Source organism: Taudactylus pleione, unplaced genomic scaffold, assembly GCF_031769625.1.
Source record: "Taudactylus pleione unplaced genomic scaffold, aTauple2 ptg000006l, whole genome shotgun sequence".
NCBI lineage: Eukaryota > Metazoa > Chordata > Amphibia > Anura > Myobatrachidae > Taudactylus > Taudactylus pleione.
This window is the reverse complement of record NW_028284409.1, coordinates 30,854,695-30,880,045: the sequence shown is the minus strand read 5'-3', so window position 1 is coordinate 30,880,045 and position 25,351 is coordinate 30,854,695. Positions and strand designations below refer to the sequence as shown.

At 42.1% G+C, this 25,351-nt stretch overlaps 1 protein-coding gene across 1 annotated transcript in view; it reads right to left on the bottom strand.

Moving 5' to 3' along the window:
- PACRG (parkin coregulated) overlaps nucleotides 1-23,712 on the bottom strand; it is a 650,764-nt gene extending 627,052 nt beyond the window's left edge. Inside the window, exon 1 of the mRNA XM_088451815.1 lies at nucleotides 23,406-23,712. Coding sequence (XP_088307941.1) covers nucleotides 23,406-23,525 — 120 coding nt within the window. The 5' untranslated portion in view covers nucleotides 23,526-23,712. The remainder of the gene's footprint in view (nucleotides 1-23,405) is intronic.
- Between the last annotated feature and the right edge of the window lie 1,639 nt (nucleotides 23,713-25,351).

The window sequence follows — 25,351 nt, the reverse complement described above, 5'->3', positions numbered from 1 at the left end:
AGTAAGGGAAAAAAAAGAATCAAAGGGAACAGCGATTCATCAACCAAGGTCAAACGTGCCACACTCAAATTTATGAATGCAAGACAAGGTGTATTGTAACAGTATTTATAGAAGCACTCTGATAAATTTGACTGACTATCTACGGATTTATGGCAGCTTTTGGCAAGCGACATCTTGAAAGGAAAATTCATTTAAGTGTTTTAGTGACTGGAGTGCAAAAAGGCACATGATACACTGGTGTTATAAGGTAACTTATTATAAATAACAGCAACATAAATAAAAAACAATATCTATTTCAAGGAGAAACTACTAAATATGCTAATGATGCTGTTCTATTTCGTGATTCTTGTTATTTATTGAATAGCATTAATTAATTTTTCAGCGTAATGTGAAACAGACATAACACAAAGCATGGTCATGTAGCTATACAAGCCAGGCTCTGCAGGTAGAGTCTTTAAATTATACTTCATGGAAAATAATAAAATTTTACTATGTGGAAACAGATTCTATTTGTATTATTTACTAGACCAATGCAATTGCTTTATAACGTTTCAGAATCAGTGATTAAATGTCTAACTCCTAACTGAACACTAGATTTGTAAGGCTCATGGTACAGGAACATTTTTACATGTGTATCAAAATATGTTGCAAGAATGTCTTCTCATAGTAAATATTACAGTACCCCTTGCATTTAGATTGTGATGCCGACTCCAAAGTGAATATATTTGGAATAAAATATCTAGCAGTAGTAAGCTTTTTTCTTACAATAATTCTATAATAAAACCTGAGGACCTTCATTTAAAAAGGATGTTAACACGGGGCCATGTTTACCCACCTATTCAGTCCCTCACTGCTTACCCTGACGCTATGTTCGGGAATTCATTTGTTTTTTGGGTAGTGAAAATTAATGGGCGCACCCGACGGGGCCATTTGATATTTGTGGGTGCCCATTATTGCACTTGTCACCTCCAGAAGCATCTTATGTATATGACAATGCATTACATTATATTTTGCACTTATAACAACTCTGTAAAGCTGCACCTCACTGTTATAGTTGGGCATAAGTATATGCATTATGCATTTGTACTTGTCATGTTCAGTACGCTTGATGTCAAAATACTCTTCTGATGGTTAAAATAAATCAAAACATGCCTTAACCCAGTGGTTCACAAACTTTTTTGAATCACGGCGCCCTAGTGCATCAGCACTGTTTTCATGGTACCCCTAAGCCAAAAGTTTGTTATTGAGAAATTCAGAAAAAAATGTAGTGAAGTGTACAGTGAATTTAACTGTTCTTACCTGTCATCCTTAGGTTTGGTTATATAGTGGTGGACAGGTTTGTGCTTCTTTTTTGTGCACATATTTCAACTACATTGACCACAAAGAATTTGATTTGGTGTCACCAACCTGAGGCACCCCTGTAAGTGTCCCGAGTGTGCCGCAGCGCACAGTTTGGGAACCACAGCCTAAACCACTTAACTGACAATTTTTTTTCTAAAAACTGCTCCGAAATTGTCATTTTTTTAATGAGTGAATTAGGTGAGGAACATCTATTTTAACTTATCCAAAATAATTTTTTTTTAAGATTTGTAAAAAAAACAAAAAATGTTTTTTTCAAATATCGGAAACACCAGCGGAACATCGGAAACATCGTGACTTTCAATTTGACACTGGTTTCAGGCACCAGGTACACTAAAGGGGAGAGGTTAATTTACTTTTTCCCAGCGGCTGCTAATCTTTTCAGGCAGTGGGTAGGGTTCCTGCTTTGCTGACCGATCAGCAGTGATCGGCAGCACAACAGACACAGGGGGAGAGGGTACAGGCAAGCACAGAGACTGGAAGGTCCCTCTGAGAGCAGCAGCTGCGGGAAGATTCTCTCGTTTACCTGACTGGTCGAAATTTTGTGATCAGAGCAAATAAAGAACTTCCTAGTGTGGTCGGAAAATTGCGACCATGCCAGGCAAGTGGTTAAAGAGGTTTCAAATTCCTTTTATGTTAAATGCTGCTCACTGCCTTTGATATCAATCAGCCAGAGGAATGAAAGAATGTGTGTTCAAAAGATGGCATATAGACTGGCTGTTATTCACTTACTGCCAATCAGATGCAGCCATTGTTAGGAGCCGCCAATGCGTCTCGCAGGTCTGGGAGGTCCTGGTTGTTGCTTGGCAACCGGGACACCATGTCATGACAGCCGCAATGGCCAATGGTTCTTTCTGTTGCTAGGCAACTGTAACTCTTTGCGATCGCACTGCCTGTTGGTCCTGGCTGTTACTACAGTCTGGACGCTTTCTTTGTACCTGCAACTACTCAGCTGCAGTGTAATTAATTGTAAGGAGCCTGTCTCCAGATGTGCAGCTACTCAGCTGCAGTATAATGTTTTGTAAGGGGCCTGTCTCCAGATGTGCAGCTACTCAGCTGCAGTATAATGTTTTGTAAGGGGCCTGTCTCCAGATGTGCAGCTACTCAGCTGCAGTATAATGTTTTGTAAGGGGCCTGTCTCTGTTCTGGGGTTCTGCTTGGCTCCCTGAATAATTAAAGCACATTCAGGGCCTTGGTGCACTGCCGGTTATCGCTTCTGTTCTGCCAGAAGCCACCTGCCCTGCTGCAGTATTCTACAGCCATGGACAAAAGTTTTGAGAACGACAAAAGTATTGGTTTTCACAAAGTCTGCTGCTTCAGTTTTTATGATGGCCATTTGCATATACTCCAGAATGTCATGAAGAGTGATCAGATGAATTGCAATTAATTGCAAAGTCCCTCTTTGCCATGTCAATGAACTTAGGACCTCATTCAGACCCGCTCGCTAGATGCTTACGTTAGCTCGATGCGTATGCAAATCCAGCTAAGTGACAGCAAGGTAGGCGATCGCAAGGCATAAGCACGCCCACTATGTATTGGCGTGTGATTGCATTGTGTATGCAGATGCCCACCAGCCTGTCTTGCGCATGTCATCTCCAGGAAGTGTATGCAACCATCTGTACATCGAGGACCATCGGAAGCGAATGCATCGCTTGTGGTTGACTATACTTTACAGCAGGCACTGTGAGCACTTTAGTGTGAAATACAACCAAGTGACGTGTACTATGATGCTGCCTCTTAACCACTTAACTGACAAATTCTTTTTCCAAAAACCGCTCCAAAATTGTCAATTTCTTTTATGATAGAATTAGGTCAAGAACATAATTTTAAACTTATCCATCACTATTTTATTTGAAAATTATATATTTTTTAAATACAGTAAACCATAAAAACAGCAATTTTTATGTTATACTGTAGTGATGGCCATTGAACGCTATACCATCGATGGTTCAACCATCGTTAAAAGCCATCAATTGCTTAGCGATGGGTCGAGATCCGTGTAGACCACAACTGCCGATGTTTCCTAAACATCGATTGAGGGTTGCCATTGATGGTGCAACATTGATGGCCACCAGCAATGGCAAACCACTTGTTTTCAGCCAGACCATCGATGGTTGGCAAACCATCGATGGTCAGTTGCCGTCCCTAGTCAGAGGCTCTGCGATATCTATTGACATATCTGTATATATACACATACATACATATACATAGTGTTGCCGCTAGGCTGCTTTAGCAGGGCGCGACGCACTGCACTGCTTTTGGAGCGCCCTGCCCTTACCGCACAGCGCCCCGCTAAAACAGCCGACTCCACCCGTGGGTCGCAGTGTCCGGCGGGCGGGGAAATGTGCGGTGACCCGGTCACCGCTGGTGAATAGACGCTGGGCGTATGCACCCAGCATCTTTTCTTCCTTTCAGTAGCGCTTGGGGGCTGCCCGGCGTGTCTGTAAGTGCCGGGCATGCCCCAAGAGTGACGAAAAGGGGACGTGTCTTATAGACATGCCCCCTTTTCAATGGCCACACCCCCTTTTCAGGAGTGCGCACGTTAGTGCCCTCTCTAGCTCCGGCGCCCTGCCTGTCACCGGAGCTACAGTGAACACTATATACACACACACACATATATATATATATATATATACACACACACACATGTGTGAGTATATGTGTATATGTATATATATATATATATACATTTCCAAGTCTGTCCGGCACTCCAATAGTAGGAAATGCTCCGGTGCCCTCCACGGTCGAGAAACAGGCCGACAAATAAAGATCCATAAACGGAGGCACTCGTGAGACTGAGTAGTATAGGGTAAAAACGTCCTTTAATCGTACGTTTCGGGAACAACTCCCGTCGTCAGGGACATACAGCAGTACTAAGAACACCAAAACATACATACACATACCCCCAGAGCTGCCCCAATCAACATTAAAACAAGACACACCTGTTGCAGAGCGGGCCAGAGAAGTCCCCTCCAGCGCGGCCAGACAGTCCAACGCCGGGTGATGACGTCATCCGCCCGCATCCGCCCCACGTGGTCACCGTCTCAGGTTGCTAAGCAACCCAATAACAAAACACATAAAAAAATGAATCTGTGCAGCAAAAAGCATGCCGCACGCATTTACAACAATAACATTATACATTTAAAAACATTCACTAACACACAGAACGTGACTCCATTGATATTGTGTTCCTTAAATTATCTACAAGGAGAATAATTTCTAGAGGCAAAAAATATTATACACATTATGGCGCAACAGTTAGAGAGCTAATACAACAATATTCCAGTGTATAGAAAAATCCTCAGTGACACCAAACCCTGTACAGCAGTATTCAACAAGTACAGGAAAACAGGAAACCACAAGCAAGTTACCAACTAGTACCATACTCATAGATCACCAAGAACCCATGGGGGTATCTCACATCAAATGAAACACTTTAAATCCAAAGTTTCGTTAAGGCCTCTAGGGGCCAGGGTACCCAATTTATGTATCCACCTCGACTCCTTCTGCAGTAACCTCCTACCTCGATCGCCCCCTCGCTTAGAGAGTGGCTCATGGTCAATAATTATTAGATATATAGATATATACATATATCATATAGCATATAAAACCGAACTTATTAAATTTAAAAATGAAAAAAGAATGAAGGTCGATGCTGACTATGAATCTAATACTGTATATCAATTTAATAGTAGCCGCTTGGATAGAAAAAAGCCATTTTTTAAGAGGAATCGTAATTTTAACTTGGATACAGAATCTTCCAATGAATAGCAATCATCGGCCAGCGATAATGACAACCCAATTGGCAGGTCTGGCAAGCGCACTCCGGCACTCCCTTTAGGGATGTTTACAAGAGCACAAGGTCAATAAGGAAAAGGTCCTACACTCGACAAGGGGGCCAGACCAAAAGGCAAAGGACGTGGCGCAAAACCCCCTCTTCCACGCAAAACTTAGTGGTAAATCTTTCTAGTTATCCACTGTCAGACACTGAATTATGTGTACTGAACAAGGGCCTCTCGTTTGTGCCATCTGTCTCTTTTGATCCTTTATTATGGCAGATTGAGCAACACTCTCTGCAAAGACAATTAAAATTAAAAGAATATTTTTCTAAAAATGTTTCTAGCTCTGTATCGGGAGTACCTGAGATTCCAGCTCAGTTAAATAAGATTTTACCACGTTCTACATTTGAACCACAGTCATTTAACCCTACGATAAAAACCTATATGAGGCTACTTAATTCAGAGGTCCAAAATGTTGTGACTAAACTTCCAAAATCTCAACCAAATCTGAGCCAAGAGGAATATGCGGCATTACGTACTTTATCTCAGAACACAGATATAGTGTTTCGTCCAGCCGACAAAGGGGGTGCCTTGGTGGTCCAGGATTTGTCGGATTATAAATTACAGATCACGACTTACTCTCTTTTAACCTCGGATCTGACTGCCTCCTATAGAGATGAACTAAAAACTATCCTTGGCACTGCTGTTATGAACAAAATTATCTCTAACAAATTGTATGAAGCTTTAATACCGCAACATCCTTTAGCACCAATCTTATACTCTATCCCTAAGATACATAAATCTATGGTGAATCCCCCAGGCCGCCCTATTATCGCGGCAAGGGGATCTTTGTTTCAGCCTACTTCGATTTACCTTGACTCATTGTTACAACCTTGTATTAGATCTCATTCTCGATATTTGCTTGATACTTCAACGTTACTAAAAATATTATATGAATTACCTGTGTTTACAGATGAGATTTGGCTGTGCAGTATAGATGTGTGTAGTCTTTATACCATCATTCCACATGAGGCTGGTCTGAGTGCTACCAAATTGTTTTTGGAAAATCATCCTGACTATATGGGTCCTGACGTACAGCTAGTTTTAGATCTTTTGCATTTAATTTTGACAAAGAATTTTTTCCTGTACGATGGTAGGTTTTACCTCCAAATGATCGGTTGTGCGATGGGGTCGAATGTGGCCCCATCGTATGCCAATATTTATATGTTTATGATTGAGCAGTAATTATTTTTTTCAGACCCTATTATAGCAGATAGAATAGCATTTTACACGCGGTACATCGATTACCTGTTGATATTTTGGAGGGGTCCAAGGGATGTTTTTTTTTTTAAGCTGATCAATGATCATAATTCTAGCGCTAGTCCCGTGAAATTTACTTTTAACATCAGTGACACTCAGATCAATTATTTGGATGTATAGATTTCTATCAATAATTCTAAAATCCATACTAGTTTATTTACAAAAAGTACGGACAGAAATAATCTGCTGCACTATAAGAGTTGTCATCCTTTACCTCTTAAACGTGGTTTGCCTTATTCCCAATTACTCCGAATTAAACGAATTACGTCAGATCCTGTCCTTGCGGAAAAACAGATGGATGATATGATTCTAAAAATTATTGAGAGAGGGTATAATCCAGTTGATCTGCAAGCTAGTAAACAAAAGGTTTTAAATTTGGACAGACGGGAATTACTTTTTAAGAGATTTGATAAAGAAACTGACAAGGGTGCTTTGAGCCCCCCTGTTATTCCTTGGATAAACCATTTCAATAAGGCTGCCAAAAAATTCTGGCCGTTGATACAGTCTGATGGTGAACTTAATCTCTCAAGTACTAAAATCATGCCTTGCTATTCTCGGGGCCGTAATTTACGAGATATTCTCGTGAAAACGTTCCCCTATTAGGACAATGGGTACTAATAGTAAATTGTGTTGTATCAGATGCACATGCATGACATGTACATATTTAATAGCAGGTGATAAGTTCTATCATTCTCATTCAGGCAAAATGTATCATATTAGGCATACGATGACTTGTAATTCTTCGTTTGTAGTGTATCAGATTTTGTGCCCTTGCGGCTTTTCTTATATTGGGAAAACTGAGCGTACTTTCAAAGAAAGAATGGCATTACATCGATCGGCCATACGGGCAGCAATTAATTCTGGTACTAGTGAACAGCCAGTGGCTAAACATTTTGCCATGGCTACCCATCCTCTGGCATCTTTGAGATACAGGATGATAGATTTTATCCCTGCTATGATTAGAGGTGGTAATCGATCCCTGAGACTTTTGCAGTGTGAAACACGCTGGATCCACCGGTTGGGGACCCTTGCTCCCAAGGGGCTCAACGAACAGCATGGTTTCAATTATTTCTTGTAATATATTGCATTAATACATATCAATATGAGTCCGGATGCTGTACGTTTAGGACGCTGTACAATAGTTTTATAAAAACTGTGCTTGTTCAGGTTATTCAGGGTTGAGCTGATCTGTAAAACTATAGGCCTGGTCTGTTTATTTGAACATAACAAATAGCTGCTATATTTATTATATTTGTTGTATAGGTTTATAGGGGTTTAGTGCGAATAGATTTAGGTGAGCATATTAACACTATTGGGTATTTGATATTTTGTTCCAAGCTTATTAGCTTGGATTATAATGTTGAGCATTTCGTTTACGTGTTTTAAGTCCATTTATTGTTTATTTTTTTGTTTATCAGTTTCTATGGTGATGGTGAACACTAGGGACGTCATTAGACTGAGCGGGACATGTGACCGCAATGTCGCTGACGTCATCAGGCGGCGCCGCCCGACGGGGGTGTGGTCCCGATTTGGGTGCACCGCGTTAGTCACTTGGTGGAGTTACTTAAGGTAAGATGTCTCTGTGTTTTGTATTGTCCTGATGAAAAAGCGATATTAAAGAGCTTTGAAACGTTGACCTTCTAAACGCTGACTCAAGCCTCATATGTGCCAGGAGTGCTGCTTCCCACGTAAGACTGTTTGCATATATTTGCGGGCACCCGGCCAAGTTTTCTATGTTACAGGGAGTGCCAGACCTTGCTGTGTTCTATATACATATCTATATATATATACAATCTACTGCCCGATCACTGTGTCCAGCAGTGATCAGGACAGAGGCGGAGCTTGAGCAGGGAAGAGGACTGGGAGGGAGGAGGTATCAGGTGCCCAGCCCAGGGATAGAAGCAGCTGCCGAGATTGGAGGAGGTGGCCTGCCGGCCGGCGGGTCACAGGGGCGGCCACCACGCTGGGAGGAGGAGGCCGGCTGGGAGAAGAAGGAGGTGGCCAGGACGCTGATGCCGCCACTGCTGATGCCCATCACGCTGGAGGTGGATGCCGGACCTGGGATGCAGAAGTCGCTGCGTTGGAAGAAGAAGGAGATGGCCAGGATGCTGAAGCCGCTGCCATTGATGCCATCGCTCTGGAGGTGGAGGCTAGACCCAGGATGCAGGAGCTGTTGCACTGGGAGAAGGAGGTGGCCAGGACGCTGACGCCACCACGCTAGGAGGAGGCCAGCCCCGGGATGCAGGAGCCGCCGCACTGGGAGGAGAAGGAGGTGGCCAGGATGCTGACGCCGCTGCTGACACCACCATGCTGGGAGGAGAAGGAGGTCGCAGAAGCCGCTGCTGACAACACTGCGCTGGGAGGAGGTGGCCAGCCCGGGGACGATGGAGCAGCTGCCGCGTCGGGAGAAAGTACACAATAGTGGTCAGCCGGTAATTGTAAGCAGGAGCAGCCAGATGGTGTGACGCTGGCTGCTTCTGCTTACAACTATCTAAGGAGGAGGGTCACGCAGGCTGCCCGATCACTACTGGCCACAGTGATCGGAATTAACTGGAGCCTGCATACGCGCCGGTAGGGGGGTGCTGCGAGATGCTGACATCATATCAGTGATTCTCTCGTTAACACAGGTGAGAGTGTTGACGAGGACAAGGCTGGAGATCACACTGTCATGCTGATTGAGTTAGAATAAAAGACTGGAAGCTTCAAAAGGAGGGTGGAGCTTGAAATCATTGTTCTTCTTCTGTTAACCATGGTTACCTCTAAGGAAACACATGCAGTCATCATTGCTTTGCACAAAAAATAAGGGCTTCACAGGCAAAGGTATTCCTGCTAGTAAGATTGCACCTAAATCAACCATTTATCGGGTCATCAAGAACTTCAAGGAGAGAGGACCAATCGTTGTGAAGAAGACTTCAGGGCACCCAAGAACGTCCAGCAAGCACCAGGACCGTCTCCTAAAGTTCATCAGCTGGGGGATTGGGGCACCAGCAGTGCAAAGCTTGCTCAGGAATGGCAGCAGGCAGGTGTGAGTGCATCTTTACGCACAGTAAGGTGAAGAATTTTGGAGGATGGCCTGGTGTCAAGAAGGGCAGCAAAGAAGCCACTTCTCTACAGGAAAACATTAGGGGCAGAATGTTATTCTGCATGGGTTCCGGACTATAGACAGACAGTAATTAGTTAAACAATGTCTAGATAGACACCAGATGTTAGACAGTTAATAGTTAGACAAGGATAAAAGTTCGACACTGACAAAAGTCAGACACACTAAAGTTAGACATGTAAAAAGTTCAACAGGTACAAAAGATCGACAGGGTCAAAAGTTCGACATGAAAAAGATCTACACAAAAATGGTCGACACTTTTAAAAAAAATTTTTAGAATTAGGGTTAGGTTTAGGGTTAGGCACTTATCCCCACAGTTAGGATTAGGCACTTACCCAGATGGTTAGGGTTAGGCACCAGGCGGGAGGGTTAGGCACCAAGGGGAGGGTTAGGGTTAGGGTGAAGATTAGGGCTAAAAAACAAAAAAAATAATTGTCGACCATTTTCATGTCGAACTTTTGACCCTGTCGACCTTTTGTACCTGTTGAACTTTAATGTGTCTGACTTTTGTTTGTGTCTTACTTTTTTCCCTGTCGAACTATTGACTGTCTAACATCTCATTGTCTAATTAATTACTGTCTATCTCTTATACCACACCCATTCTGCAAAAGTTACATGGATTGGACTGTTGAGGACTGTGGTAAAGTTATTTTCTCTGATGAATCCCCTTTCAGATTGTTTGGGGCATCTGGAAAAATGCTTGTCCGGAGAAGGAAAGGTGAGCCCTACCATCAGTCCTGTGTCATGCCAACAGTAAAGCATCCTGAGACCATTCATGTGTGTTGTTGCTTCTCAGCCAAGGGAGTGGGCTCACTCACAATTTTGCCTAAGAACACAGCCAAGAATAAAGAATGGTACCAAAACATCCTCCAAAAGCAACTTCTCCCAACCATCCAAGAACAGTTTGGTGATGACTAATGCCTTTTCCAGCATGATGGAGCACCATGCCATAAGGCAAAAGTGATAACTAAGTGGCACGGGGAACAAAACATCAACACTTTGGGTCCATGGCCAGGAAACTCCCCAGACCTTAATCCCATTGAGAATGTGTGGTCAATTCTCAAGAGGCGGGTGGACAAACAAAAACCCACAAATTCTGATAAACTCCAAGCATTGATTAGGCAAGAATGGGCAGCCATATGTGGCCCAGAAGTTGATTGACAGCATGCCAAGGCGAATTGCTGAGGTCTTGAAAAAGAAGGGTCAACACTGCAAACATTGACTCTTTGCATAAACTTAATGAAATGGTCATTAAAAGCCTTAGACACTTATGAAATGCTTGTAATTTTACTTCAGTATACCATAGTAACATCTGACAAATAGGTCTAAAAACACTGAAGCAGCAAACTTTGTGAACACCAATACTTGTGTCATTCTCAAAACTTTTGGCCATGGCTGTAGCAGTTTTCTGCTAGTTTTTGCCAGCCATTCTTGCATTTCAATTTGGCCCTGCTTGTAGGAATCCATTCCTGTACTGTGTCTTTGCCAGTACTGCATCTTCTTGTTAATCTACCTTTTTTTCTGGTCATAGAATCTCTCCAGCTCCCACCTCAGCCCATTCCTTGGGCTGCTTAGTTTTAGGATTGACTCTTTGTACATGAGTTAAATCCAAGTGGCATCCTATTACCAGGTAAACTTACTTCACCCAGGAAAGACGGCTGTTATAGGTGAACACCAATATTAGTCTGCAGAAGTCATGTGGTGATCTAGGCATGCATAACAGCTATCTACACCTACTACCTTAATTCTGATGTTATAAAAATTCCTTTTCAAGAGAGTGAGTTGGTGGTCTCCATGAATCACTATGCATCTGCTGATGATACAGAGTACACACAATTCTGTACTCTTAAGTACTTCCACATAGATGGCCGTTTTTTAGAGATGGACACATTTGCACTATGAGCATATGTGTAAACATATTGCTGCTGCTGCTGCTGCTGTAACAGCAAAAAGAGTGTATCTGTAAATGTTACATAAAAATAAGTAATACAAATGAATAGCTGTGACCTCACATATTATTGCTGCCATGCTAATGAATTGTGTAGTATTATTCATACAACCAATCAGCAGCTTCTAGATAGCGCTTATAATATTCATCGTCATCTTTGCTCCAGTCATCCAGAACCCATGTCTAATTTACATCTATCTATGTTGCATCTCCAGTGGTAGTGCTACAATAAGTAAACATGATTTTAATATTCTTAGCTTACAATTATGTGTCCCATTTCACATTCCTAGATGTAAGAGGACGCATGTCTACAATATGCACACATTTAAAAATTTTGGTGCCAAGTCCAGTACCGAAATTAATATATTTACAGTATATCCCAATAACTGATAGATACTCTAAAGAACTGTAGTGTATAGGCATATATGTATGAGATGATTTAGTCCCACTTGGGGGCCTATTTATAATTATCGTGTTTTTTATTTATTATTGCCACTTATTACGGCAATAAGAAATCATGGACTGCTGGAGTGTAAAAAAATACATGACAGGGACTCCGATAGGATCCCACCCCTGTGATGTGTAAAAGATCTCTAATGCAATCACTATATTTCAGTTTCAGTCTGCTGATTGCGCATGTGCCAATAGAGAGTACCTAACTCTGTGTAAAGTAGCCCGTCGGCTACAATGGCTAACACAGACTGAAGATGGTGTTAGCTACCGGGGCCAAGTTCGGGATAACTTTGCATTCTGGAGCTTGGCAAATTCTGTATATAAGCAGCCCCACAGAAACCTATCTTGGCTGCTTTTATAATTGAAAACATTAACTTCAGCAGATATCGACAGATGTCTCTGATATCTGATGTGGTCTCCCCAAACATCCATTCAAGGGATCCTAAACATTTTCAGGTACTCCCGAAAACAGGTATTCTTCATGGGATATCCCACAAATATACTTTAATAAGTATGACCCTTAGATATAAATGAACAGATAATATCTTCTGTTTCATTTTTCTACTTAGGTATTTTAGTGCAGGGATCAATAAGACTACAGCCTCACTGACTAGCATCAAGTCTGTCGAATAACTGTAAGCACCTGATGTTTCTTTATGAGTATAGATGATTAATTGATGCTTTTTTCTGTTGGCAATGATCCTGATTACTGGCGCACCACTAATTAAGTACCCAATATAGTGGGTTATAACAACAGTATTGGTGAATTAATTGTGTCTAGAAGCCTCTGGTTGACTGCTCAGCTGCTATTTTAATTTGGTTTTCATCTGCATGAATGACAAGCAAATTGTTACACAGAGTGGCCTGCATTCATAGGTTACAAAAGCAACAGACAGCAATATGATTTAACATTAAATAAGTTTTGTTTATTTGCGTTAAGTAGACCAAAATGCATATCAATGAATATGAGTGAACAGTAAAAAATGGGAATAATGGTTTACATCTGTGCCAACATGATGCATTTAAACAAAAACAAATAAAGCTTAATTTTCGTTAAACCCAAAGGAAGAAAGTACACAGTGCACAATGTAATTGTTCACTTTACATGACACAATATAAACTTTTTGCTGACAGATTTGCAGCTATCTCTCTGTGGGTTGCACTGACATATATATTTTAAGAGCAATGTAATGATGATGGAAAGTGTTGTGTTTACAATTTTGATGCAAGGGTATAATTAGGGCTCGGTACACACTGGCAGATATATTGGCCAATCAATTGATCAGCCAATATATCTTGTGTACGTCGGCCAGTGTGTACCAGCGATATGATTGTGCTGCACAGCTGATGCCCAATATATTTACAGATATATTGGGGCATCATGCTGTGTGTATAACAAAACATTCAGCTTATCTCTTCTTGTTATTCACTTTCATGACATTCTGAAAGGGTCTAGAACAGAGGTTGGCAATTATTTCAGTTCTGGGGCCACTGAACAAGTTTTAGTAAACTATTGAAGCCCACACACAAAATAGCATGCAAAAGCTTTATATATTTAAAAGTCAGATGGCAATCCACTTGTCGTAAGGTTTCAGTGATCTTAATATTGCGATAATGAGCAGTGCAATCTGATTAAGATCACAAGAACCTTACGACAAGTGGATTGCCAACTGACAAATATATGAAGCTTTTGCATGCTGCTACAGTCACTAATTGAAAGTGCTACAATATGGCTGGAGTCTTGTTAAGCTGCATACACACACAACGATTTAGTTAATGAACGATTTTAGTAAACGATTTTCTACCTTGAAAAAATGAACTAAAATCGTTTACTAAAGTTGTTCATTTACTATGTTCATTTAAATGTAATGAACGATTTTTATGAACTACAAATGATTTTTGCATATTAACTTGAATGAAAATCGTTGAGTTGACAAGTCTGACTGAACTACAAACTGCAAACTACAAACTACAAACATGAACGCGCATGTACAAAAATCGTTCATCGTTTGACTCAGAAAGTGAACGATTTTTACAAACGATTATCGTTAAACGATATCGTTTAAAGATAATCGTTCAAAAAATCGTTGTGTGTGTATGCACCTTTACAGTTTAAGCAAAACATTTAAGCTGCTACCTACACAGGGATATTTTATTGTCTTAACACTGGTTTTTATACATTTAGTACTTGTTTTAAATGTGTTTACCTATGGCTAATAGAATATTCTGATTTTTGTGGTTTAGTATATTTATTCACCATAGCATTATTTTCCCACTTTGTTTGTCCTACCTATTTAATAGATTTGCCTCAGGTGAATAACAACAAGAAGATTTTTTAAGTAAATTGATTCATTAGCACTGCGTATTTCCATTATTCTTAGTAATACTCTGAACACTAAGCGGCAATGTGAGTGCCCACAGATAATACAAACAGTGCCCCATACATAATGTAATTGCCAGTGCTACACATATATAGACAAGAGTGCACATACTAGCAATATCCATAGCTGAAACTCAGGGTTGGACTGGCCCACGGATACAGGGGAAATCCCCAGTAGGCCCCACTGCCTAGGGGCCCCAACTTTTCCTCTAGGGGTGGAGCAGGGTCATGGATGATCTTGGCACTTGATTTGTTTCTATGGAAACTATACTAACATTAGCCCTCCTGCCAATAAAAGTGGGTGGAGCTGACATACCCCTGTCTCCTCTTTTATAAAGGGGGCCTGTGCTTTGCATGTCCTCTCTAACGGTTGGCCAGTCCATCTGTTTTGGCTGGCCACACGCCCTCTGGTGGCTGGCCACACCCCATAATCTTGGGCCCCTACCACTGCATTCCCTGATGGGTCCTTCATGCTCCAGTCTAATACTGCTGGCACTATAATCCTTTATAGTTTATTGAAATAATCCAACTCATTCTAATATAATAATGTTTATGGACAATTTGCACCAAAACCTGTACACACAGACAGGAGACTATCATCAGCCAGTACCCCAATACAGTTGTTTGTTCACAAACACAAGAGATTTAAGGAACTAACCATATGCTTTTTGTTCAATGCATCACCTATGCCATTTAGGCACTCAATTTATATTGAATCTAGCAAATCTCAGTCACAAAGTAATGTCATTGCTGGATAGCCTTGGCTGGCATGCCCTATCTTTAGAAGTGCCCTATTTTAAAAGTGCCGACTTCTTTTTAAACCGATTAGTTGGCGTTATATCAGCGTTATGAATAATATCTTCAGCTGCAATTGCTTGTGAATTGACGCATCCTTCTGTCTCCTCTAACCTGCAGGTAAAGGACTACTGCTCCCAGCATATTCTTGCTGCATTATAATTGTATGTCCCTGCCAGAGCTGTACTAGGTAAAGGACTACTGCTCCCAGCATATTCTTGCTGCATTATAATTGTATGTCCCTGCCAGAGCTGTTCTAGGTAAAGGACTACTGCTCCCAGCATATTCTTTCTGCATTATAATTGTATGTCCCTGCCAGAGCTGTACTAGGTAAAGGACTACTGCTCCCAGCATATTCTTGCTGCATTATAATTGTATGTCCCTGCCAGAGCTGTACTAGGTAAAGGACTACTGCTCCCAGCATATTCTTTCTGCATTATAATTGTATGTCCCTGCCAGAGCTGTACTAGGTAAAGGACTACTGCTCCCAGCATATTCTTGCTGCATTATAATTGTATGTCCCTGCCAGAGCTGTACTAGGTAAAGGACTACTGCTCCCAGCATATTCTTGCTGCATTATAATTGTATGTCCCTGCCAGAGCTGTTCTAGGTAAATGACTACTGCTCCCAGCATATTCTTTCTGCATTATAATTGTATGTCCCTGCCAGAGCTGTACTAGGTAAAGGACTACTGCTCCCAGCATATTCTTGCTGCATTATAATTGTATGTCCCTGCCAGAGCTGTACTAGGTAAAGGACTACTGCTCCCAGCATATTCTTGCTGCATTATAATTGTATGTCCCTGCCAGAGCTGTACTAGGTAAAGGACTACTGCTCCCAGCATATTCTTGCTGCATTATAATTGTATGTCCCTGCCAGAGCTGTACTAGGTAAAGGACTACTGCTCCCAGCATATTCTTGCTGCATTATAATTGTATGTCCCTGCCAGAGCTGTACTAGGTAAAGGACTACTGCTTTGAACAATTAACTTAGATGTAATGTTAAATTAAGTAGTTTATCACTGCATAGTATCTGTAGTTGATGGTTTAGAATATAGTTTTATGGTTGTGTTTTCTTAGTTTGATTCTAGGTATATAGACCCAGACGTTAGCTTAATGGTATGTGCTATTTGTTTGTTTAAGGTAATTTATTGCTTGCAATAATAGTGGGAGTGTTTTGGGGGTAGTTAAAAATTAGTGGTTTCACATGCCAGGCATCCTATGTAAAGTTCATTAGAAGGCTGGATAGCCTTGGCTGGCGTGCCCTATCTTTAGAAGTGCCGACTTCTTTTTAAATCGATTAATTGGCGTTATATCAGCGTTAAACAGCAGTGAAACAGAAGGACACCCACAGATCTACAAACAAACAACAACCTCACCATTAATTGGACAAAGTGGGATGAACAATTGTGAGTTCACATTCTCCATACTGCAAGATCCTGAGGACTACATAACCAGGACTTTCAATATTGAACTCCCTGTTTGGTAGCTACAAAAACCTGGTGCCTCCCTTGCTACTATTTGTGCGGCTCTGTGCTTTACACATAATCCTAATGCATACTTATCTGTGTTATATCAGTTTACCTCTATAATAATGTACTTTTACCTTAGCTCTTTTTCTAAGTATTATATCATCTAGCTCCTACCACTGTCTATTTTATTATTTAATTTCTGCTCCCACCAAATCTCCACTTTTTCATACTCAATAATAAACTTTTGCTGTACAGACACTTTTCCCACACTGTACTCTTACTTGCATTTCTGGAAATCTGCACTCTCTCCTACATTCTGTCTTCATTCCTACTTTTAACTTTTCTTCCCCTATTTACATCATCCTTACCATGACCATGTTTTCTTCACCTCCCACCCTCACTCAGTGTCTACCTAATCTTTTGTTCTGCCCCTTGCTTCCACCTTTATCCTTTTCCCCTTGTCTCTTCCATTTCCTCTTCCCCTTATCTCCAGTCATTTACCATCCCCCTGGCCCTCCCTCCAAGTTCCTTGACAACGTTGCTTCCTGGCTCCCTCACTTTCTCTCCTCAGACCTTCCCTCCATTATCCTAGGTGACTTCAATATTCCAATTGATACCCCCAAAGAATCCTCTGCCTCCAAACTCCTCTCCCTCACATCTTCACTTGGTCTCTCCCAATGGACCTCCTCACCCTCCCATGTGAATGGCCATGTGCTTGATCTGGTCTTCACTCACCGCTATGATATTTCTGACCACCTCAATTCCCCATTCCCACTTTCTGACCATCACCTTCTCTCTTTTAACCTGTCCCTCTCTCCTTCCCCTCCTCTACCTCCAAAAGCCTCCATTACTAAGCATAACATTGATGCTATCGACACAGGTTCCTTTTCTTCCCTGCTTGACTCACTTCTCTCCCCTATCCTCTCTCTCTCCTGCCCTGAACAAGCCACTTCCCTATACAACGACTCCCTTACTTCTGCTCTGGACTCTGTCGCTCCGGCGATCACTACTCACACTCGCAGATCTACTCCTCAACCCTGGCATTCCAAATGCACCAGATACCTGCAAAAGTGTTCTCGAACTGCCGAGCGACAGTGGAGAAGATCACCCTCTAAGGCAGATTTTCTCCATTTCAAATTATGCTCTCATCCTATAGTGCTGCGCTCTCCCTCTCTAAACAGTCATACTTTAATAACCTCATCTCCTCTCAGTCCTCTAATCCCCAGCGTCTCTTCACCACTTTCAACTCCCTCCTTCGCCCACCCCCTCCTCGTCTCCCCTCCTTGCTCACTGCCCTTGACTTTGCTACCTACTTTACATCTAAAATTGATTCCATACGTCAGGACATCATATCCAACCAGTTCCCCAGCTCTCCACCTCCTCCATTGCCAAATAACCCCTCCCCATCAACTTTACCAACTCTAACATCCTTCTCCCCTGTATCTGGAGAGGAAGTCATGGCCCTCATCCGGTCGTCCCCCCCTTCCACCTCCCCCCTTGATCCCATCCCCTCCCGCATCCTCCGCTTCCTCTCTCTCTCTGCCTGCTCCCATCCTGCCCACCTCGTTAACCTCTCCCTCTCATCGGGCACTGTTCCTTCTGCATCCAAGCATGCCCTTGTCTCCCCCATTCTTAAAAAATCTACCCTTGATCCTAACCTTCTTTCTAACTACCGACCCATCTCTCTCCTCCCCTTTGCCTCCAAACTCCTTGAGCGGATTGTCTACAACTGCCTTACCACTTTTCTTTCCTCCCACTCCCTCCTTGACCCTTTTCAGTCTGGCTTCCATTCTCTCCACTGAAACTGCCCTCACAAAAGTCAGCAATGACCTTCTTGCTGCCAAATCCCAAGGCCACTACTCTCTTCTCATTCTCCTTGATCTTTCTGCTGCTTTTGACACTGTGGACCACCCTCTCCTGCTGAATATCCTTCACTCCCTTGGTCTACGTGAAACTGCCCTCTCCTGGCTGTCGTCCTACCTCTCTGATCGATCTTTCTCAGTTTCCTCTCATGACTCCTCTTCCCCCCCAAAGCCTCTTACAGTAGGTGTTCCCCAAGGTTCTGTTCTTGGTCCTCTCCTATTCTCCCTCTATACTACCTCTCTAGGTGAACTCATCAGCTCTTTTGACCTCCATTATCATCTCTATGCTGATGATACTCAAATCTACCTTTCTTCCCCTGATCTCTCCCCCTCTCTTCTGACTCGTATATCCAACTGTCTCTCTGCTATCTCTTCCTGGATGTCCCAGCGATTTCTTAAACTTAATATGTCTAAGACAGAGCTGATCGTCTTCCCACCCTCCCACATCACCTCCCTTCCCACTATTTCTTTATCAATTGATGGAATAACTATCTCATCTAGTCCCAAGGTGCGCTGTCTTGGAGTTATCCTGGACTCATCCCTCTCCTTCAAATCACATATCCAGAACCTTTCACAGTCCTGTCGTTTCCATCTCAAAAATATTTCTAAGATCAGACCCTATCTCACCCAGGATGCTACTAAAACACTCATACACTCACTGGTCATCTCCAGATTGGACTATTGTAACCTCCTCCTATCTGGCCTCCCCAAATCGCATCTCTCTCCTCTCCAGTCTATCCTTAATGCTGCTGCATGGCTTATCTTCCTCTCCAAACACTCTACATCTGCCTACCCTCTCCTACAAGCCCTCCACTGGCTCCCCTTCCCTTTCAGAACCCAATATAAGGTTCTCACGCTCGCTCACAAAGCCCTCACCCAATCTTCTCCCATATACATCTCTGATCTCATCTCCCTTCACACTCCTCTCCGCCCACTTCGTTCAACTAATGCACGCCGCCTTTCATGCCAGCTGATTACTTCCTCCCATTCCCGCCTCCAAGATTTTGCCCGCACTGCTCCCCACCTCTGGAACTCTCTCCCACTCCCCATCAGACTCTCCACCTGTTTGCGATCCTTCAAACGGGCTCTCAAGACCCACTACTACATCAAAGCCTTCCAGCTATCATTCTAACTCATTGCTACATGCTCCTTCATCCCTATCTACCCCATTTGTGTCAACCCAGTTTGTCTTCCCCCACCTTTTTAGAATGTAAGCTCTCACGAGCAGGGCCATCTACCCTCCTGTGCTTCTCCTTACTATAGTGTAATTTACTTCTTACTCACCACTAGGGCACCTAACACTTGGTTGCTTATGCTCTGTTGCTTATCTGGGTGATATCGTCGCTAATGTAGCAATATATATTATCCATGTCCTGTATTGTATTGTATTGTATTCTGTAAGTCACTTGTCTACAATTTGTTTATGTACTTTGTAAGGCGTTGCGGAACACTTGTGGCGCCATATAAATAAATGATAATAATAATAATAATTGCTGATTTAAAAGCAATTTGAATTTGACTGTTTTGAAGAATAGATCAATTCTTATATTGAGACAGTGGGGGAGATGTAAGAAGTGGTGGTGAGTGCCAAATGCACTATAACCAGAACTTTTTGACACTTTCATTGAACATCAATATGTATAAAAGCAGATAATATAGAGAAAAATCACTTTTCTCTGCAATATCTGCAAACATTTAATGATTTTGATGTTGGACACAGCACATTAGCACTTGGTAGGTCTTGCAGGGATCATCGTAGGGGTCTTCTCTCCCCTACTCTGGTGGCCAAGAAGTGAATACATCTCTGTGTTATTGCTTACTGCTTTGCCTCGAGAAGAGGCAAAGGAGGAGCTATAGCGATGTGATAAGTGCCGCTAGATTACATCTCACACCAGTGTTTCCAATAGCCTTATTGGTCTACATTCTCTCACCACTATGCTTTTTCTTCTACTGTTCTCCTACTATTCTTCCTCTATTAAATTCTACAGCACCAATTTATTTTTAAACTTAAAAATAATAATAAAAATAAAAATTGCTAAAACTCAAAAAATATATTTAGATATTTTAAAAAGGAAAAATGCTTTATTTAAATTTTCTCTGACATGGCAATAGCTTATGACGCAGCTGGCAGTACATTTACCACCGCTGTCTTTGGTAAAAAAGCAATAACTAGCATCCCCATGCAAAGCATTGCAGGAGTGCCCAGCAATGGCTATTATCAGCTGTAGGGCTTCATAAATAAGGTGAATACCTATGTGCGTCTGAAAACAAACAATCCCACCAGATGTAGGGCTCTTCTCCCACTGATAACTAGGGGTCTTAAGGGTCTATTTAATAAGCAGTGTCAGGAGACAAAGTGAAAGGAGATAAGGTGCCAGCCAATCAGCTCCTAACTGCCATGTCACAGGCTGTGTTTGAAAAATGACAGTTGGGAGCTGATTGGCTGGTACCTTATCACTTTTCACTCTGTCTCCTAACACTGCTTAGTATATAGACCCCTTAGTCTGTAAGCTCCACTGGGGCAGAAACTACTGTGAATGATTACATATTACATCTACACATAATAAAACTGGCACTATGTATGAATAATAATTAGTGTGGTGATCCCCATTTTTGTTTAGAATAAAGAATAACAATTGTTCTACTTTATTTGTGAAAAAGTATAAATTACTAATCTTGTTGGGTCTGAGTAAACTTATTTTGAGATTTGCTGCAGTGTATGTAACTACCATTTAAAGCCTTGTTGTTATAGTGTCATGTTTATGTCAAAAATCTGCAGTCCAATGCAGTGATAAAAAGTCTACTATTGTCTACAAAGCGGTAAATTAACCTAAAATATCTTCATGAAAGCGACTATTGTGAAAAATACTTATATTTTACACTTTTAATTATGTACATCAATGTCCAATAATCAAAGCTTCAAAAATAAAATATCAATGTAATTTTTCTTTAATTTAATCATTTGGAATTGCAGCATGTGTGAAGCCACTGTGTGACAATAAAGGCACTACAGATCACTAAGGTCACACTTGGTAACACCAACACTGAAAATGGAAAACTGCAGATCGTTTAGCATGGTTATGGAGCATTCACACGGTCAGATGTGTCAGATGAATGATTGAACGATTTGACCAACGATTTGAACGATTTTGCAAACGATTTGAACGATTTGAACTACGAACGATTTTTGACTGCATTAAAATTACTGAAATCGTCCAAAACTGACTGCAAACACATCAGATGTCAGATATCGTTATCTGACCATCGGGAACGCGCATCATTCATCGTTCATCGTTCAGACATGTCAGATATGTTATATTTTCCTTCAGATATGAACGATTTTTTAAATCGTTATCGTTCAGATCTGAAGAAAAATCTGACTGTGTGTATGCACCATTATATGCACAGAAGAAAGAGAAATATGTCAACTGTAGAGATGTATTGAAAAGTATCAAAGTTCACAAAAGTATAAAGAACCTCTAAACATAATAAATTGTTTCATTTAAAAAAACCATTGTAAACTAGACACATTCAAAATTAAATATTATAGATATTTGTTGCTCCCTTACATGTAAGCAGGAACCTATATATTTGGAAATAGAACACATTTGAAAGCAATACTAATGCCTGAAATGGTATTATTACCTTTATGTATTAAAAAAAAAAAGAAAAAAAGGTAAATATTTGTCTCTGGAAAAAAAGGCAGAATTCTTCAAGCCCTATCCTTATCTAGAAAGACTGGAAGAAAGCAAAAGGTGAGAGATGTGCTTTAAAGTGCAGGGATTAGGTGTAAGGAACACAACACGGCTCAAAAGGCCGTATTCAATTAGGTGCGAAAAGCCGGGCGGAAACTATTCGCCGTATTCAACTGCAAAGACTTTTCGCGTACGGGGAAAGTCAATGCAATTTAATAGGCGAAAACGTTTCGCCTATGAATACCCGGTGGAAAAAAGTGCAGAATTGTGGTTTTGGAGTGCAAAGGTGCGGAAACCACTCTGCACCCTTTGGACAGCCCCCAAAGGATAACTGCATTAAAAAAATGCAAAAAACAGAGGAACACCCCAAAAAAGCACTTTGAAAATCATGGCGAAAAAGTACAAAGTGGGGGTACAAACTCAAAAACTAGTGTTTTTTTATTGTAGGTGTTTTTTGCAGCACTTAAAACTTCACTTTAGCGATTTTTATGCTGGCACCCATTTTCAAGTACCCCAAATTTGACAGGACTACTTATTTTCACCAAAAAAAACTGCTTAATGCTATTCTTCACCACTTGTGCAAAGTCGCTATTTTGGAGCAATTGACAGCACTTAAGTACCCCAAACAGATTCAGTAGGGCTAATCGAGGACATCTACATTGATCCCCAATGTTAGTGCAATCAGGCTGATTTCCCCAATTCTGCCAACACTTTTCACCTTTTACAGTTTCGCCAGGACGCGTTTTCACGTCCTTTGGAATTGAAGACGGCGAATAGCGGGGGCGCGCACGATAAGTTTCCCCGGCTAAAACATGCGAAGTTGGAAAAAAAAGTACATCATGCGAAAAAGTATCGCAGGTGCAAAACTAATTGAATATGGCCCTAAGTGTGATAACTATGCCAGCATAGCAGCGATGTATTGGGCACATCAAGTCCTTTAGCAAGTATAGTTATATGTAAGCACTACTCCTGGAGTGCCATATTCCTTCTTCGATACTTATACGTGTATGTTTATAGAAATAATGAGCAGCTAGCTACACCTGGCATATGAACATTTCACATGTTCTCACATCTGGGCTACCACTGCCGATCAGTATGAGGTGGACCAGACTTTGTAGGAGAGAATCACGCAATGCTATGGGCTCCTGTATAAATTGGACGTTCAGTTTGTCCGTTTGTGTACACATCTGTGTCTGTATCTTCCACAGAGACTCTCATTATGTTACTTATGCTTCTCACTTACAATTGAATTCTTCATCATGGCTTTAATGGTGAATCCCTCGGAGGAGGCTGATGTCTTGTCCTTGGTCCTGGAGAGCTCGGTCTGCGCTGGCAGCTTGTTGTAGCTGCTCTCTACCACCATATTCAGCACTATGCGGTAAGGGAGGTGAGATCGATGTTACTCAGGTCAGAAGGGTGAGAAGCGACCTGTGTGTCACCTCAGCGCTCCGTGTAGTGCCTGCTTGTTTATGTCCGTTACCAGGGTGACAACGGCACACGCTGCCCTGGTTGCTAAGCAACGCATCAACTCTTTGTGACGTAGTACATGACCCAGGTAAACCAGCGCAGCATCGCAGGATTCTCCACACTGTCCCAGCGTGCTTTGCGAACCTGCGCATGCGCAGTTTTCTTTGCATGTGTTTGTACGTACGTAGTTAGTGAACATTGGAGGAGTGAGGTCTGCGTGATTGGTCCTGCTAGAGTCATCCGGAGGCAGCTCTGTATGTCATTAACCGCAGGCTGCTGCAAATGTTCGTGTTTGAGAATATAGCAGCATTTTGCCCAGTACATGTGGTGTTTTGCGCTAAACTCTGCGTTATTTACGTATTCTGCGAAGTCAGGTGTACAAAACATCAGTTTTTGATGGATATGGATCAAAACTCTCTATAGGGTGCTATGTACAAAGCTGATTTTTACATAAAATTATGCAGACACTGCAGTTTCTGTATAATTTTATCATATGTATTGTTGCTAAGTACTAATAGCACAATGCAGGAGGTTTCACAGAAATCTCTGGCAAAGTGCCAATTTATTTATTTATTACCAGTTATTTATATAGCGCACACATATTCCGCAGCGCTTCACAGAGAGAATATTTGGCCATTCACATCTGTCCCTGCCCCAGTGGAGCTTACAATCTATATTCCCTATCACATGCTCACACACATACACACTATGGTCAATTTTTGAGGGGAGCCAATTAACCTGTCAGTATATTTTTGGAGTGTGGGAGGAAACCGGAGTTCCCGAAGGAAACCCACGCAAGCACAGGGAGAATATACAAACTCCACACAGGGCCATGGTGGGAATTGAATCCATGACCTCATTGCTGTGAGGCAGTAACGCTAACCATTACACCGTCTGTGCCAATTAAAACTTCAGATCACAGGGCCTGATTCAGACCCGGTCACAAGCGCTGAGCGCTCGCAACCGGGTCTATGGTGGCCCAGAGCGCATGCGTACGACGGAGCCGGCTCCGTCGTGCGAATGCGCGAGACCCGGATAGCGACGGGCAATCCGTCGCTCCGGGCCTCGTACCAAGGGGGCGTGCTGTCGATGTTGAGTGACAGCACGCCCCCTTTGGTGGGCGGGCCGGGGGAGCGGCTGCCCAAACGGAGGCGTTCCCTTATATTATAAGCTTAGATAATGTTAAGCCTCTTGTGTAAACGAGCGTGCTAGTATCAAGATTCACAATGTTTTCACATGTGCGATTTTTTCGCACCTAAATGTGTAACGTGCAATTCTATTCCTAGAATTATCGCACTTGCGAAAACTCCATAGACAAAAACCGGCAAAAAGTTTTCCCCATCTCAGCGCAGGTGAAAATATTAGCAAAATCCCTATTTTTGGCTTAAATGTGGGGACTTGGGCCCTCATTCAGAGCCGCTCGTTAGCGGCAGTACGCTCGTTCCGAGCGATGTTTGCACATCTGCGCATGCGTACGGTTTTTAGTACGCATGCGCGAACCAGTCAGTGCGGCCGAAAATCGTTGGTACGCAATATAGCGAGGGCCTGCTATTTTGAGTGACAGAATGAGGCGTATGTGGGTGGTAACAGGGGAAGGTGCTTGAAAATGGGGAGTGGAGATCCGAACGCAGGCGTGCTTAAAGGTCAAAACGGGCGTTTTATGGGTGTGTATATTTAAAACAGCAGCGTCATTGTTCACGTCACTGGGTTATTTTATAGCCA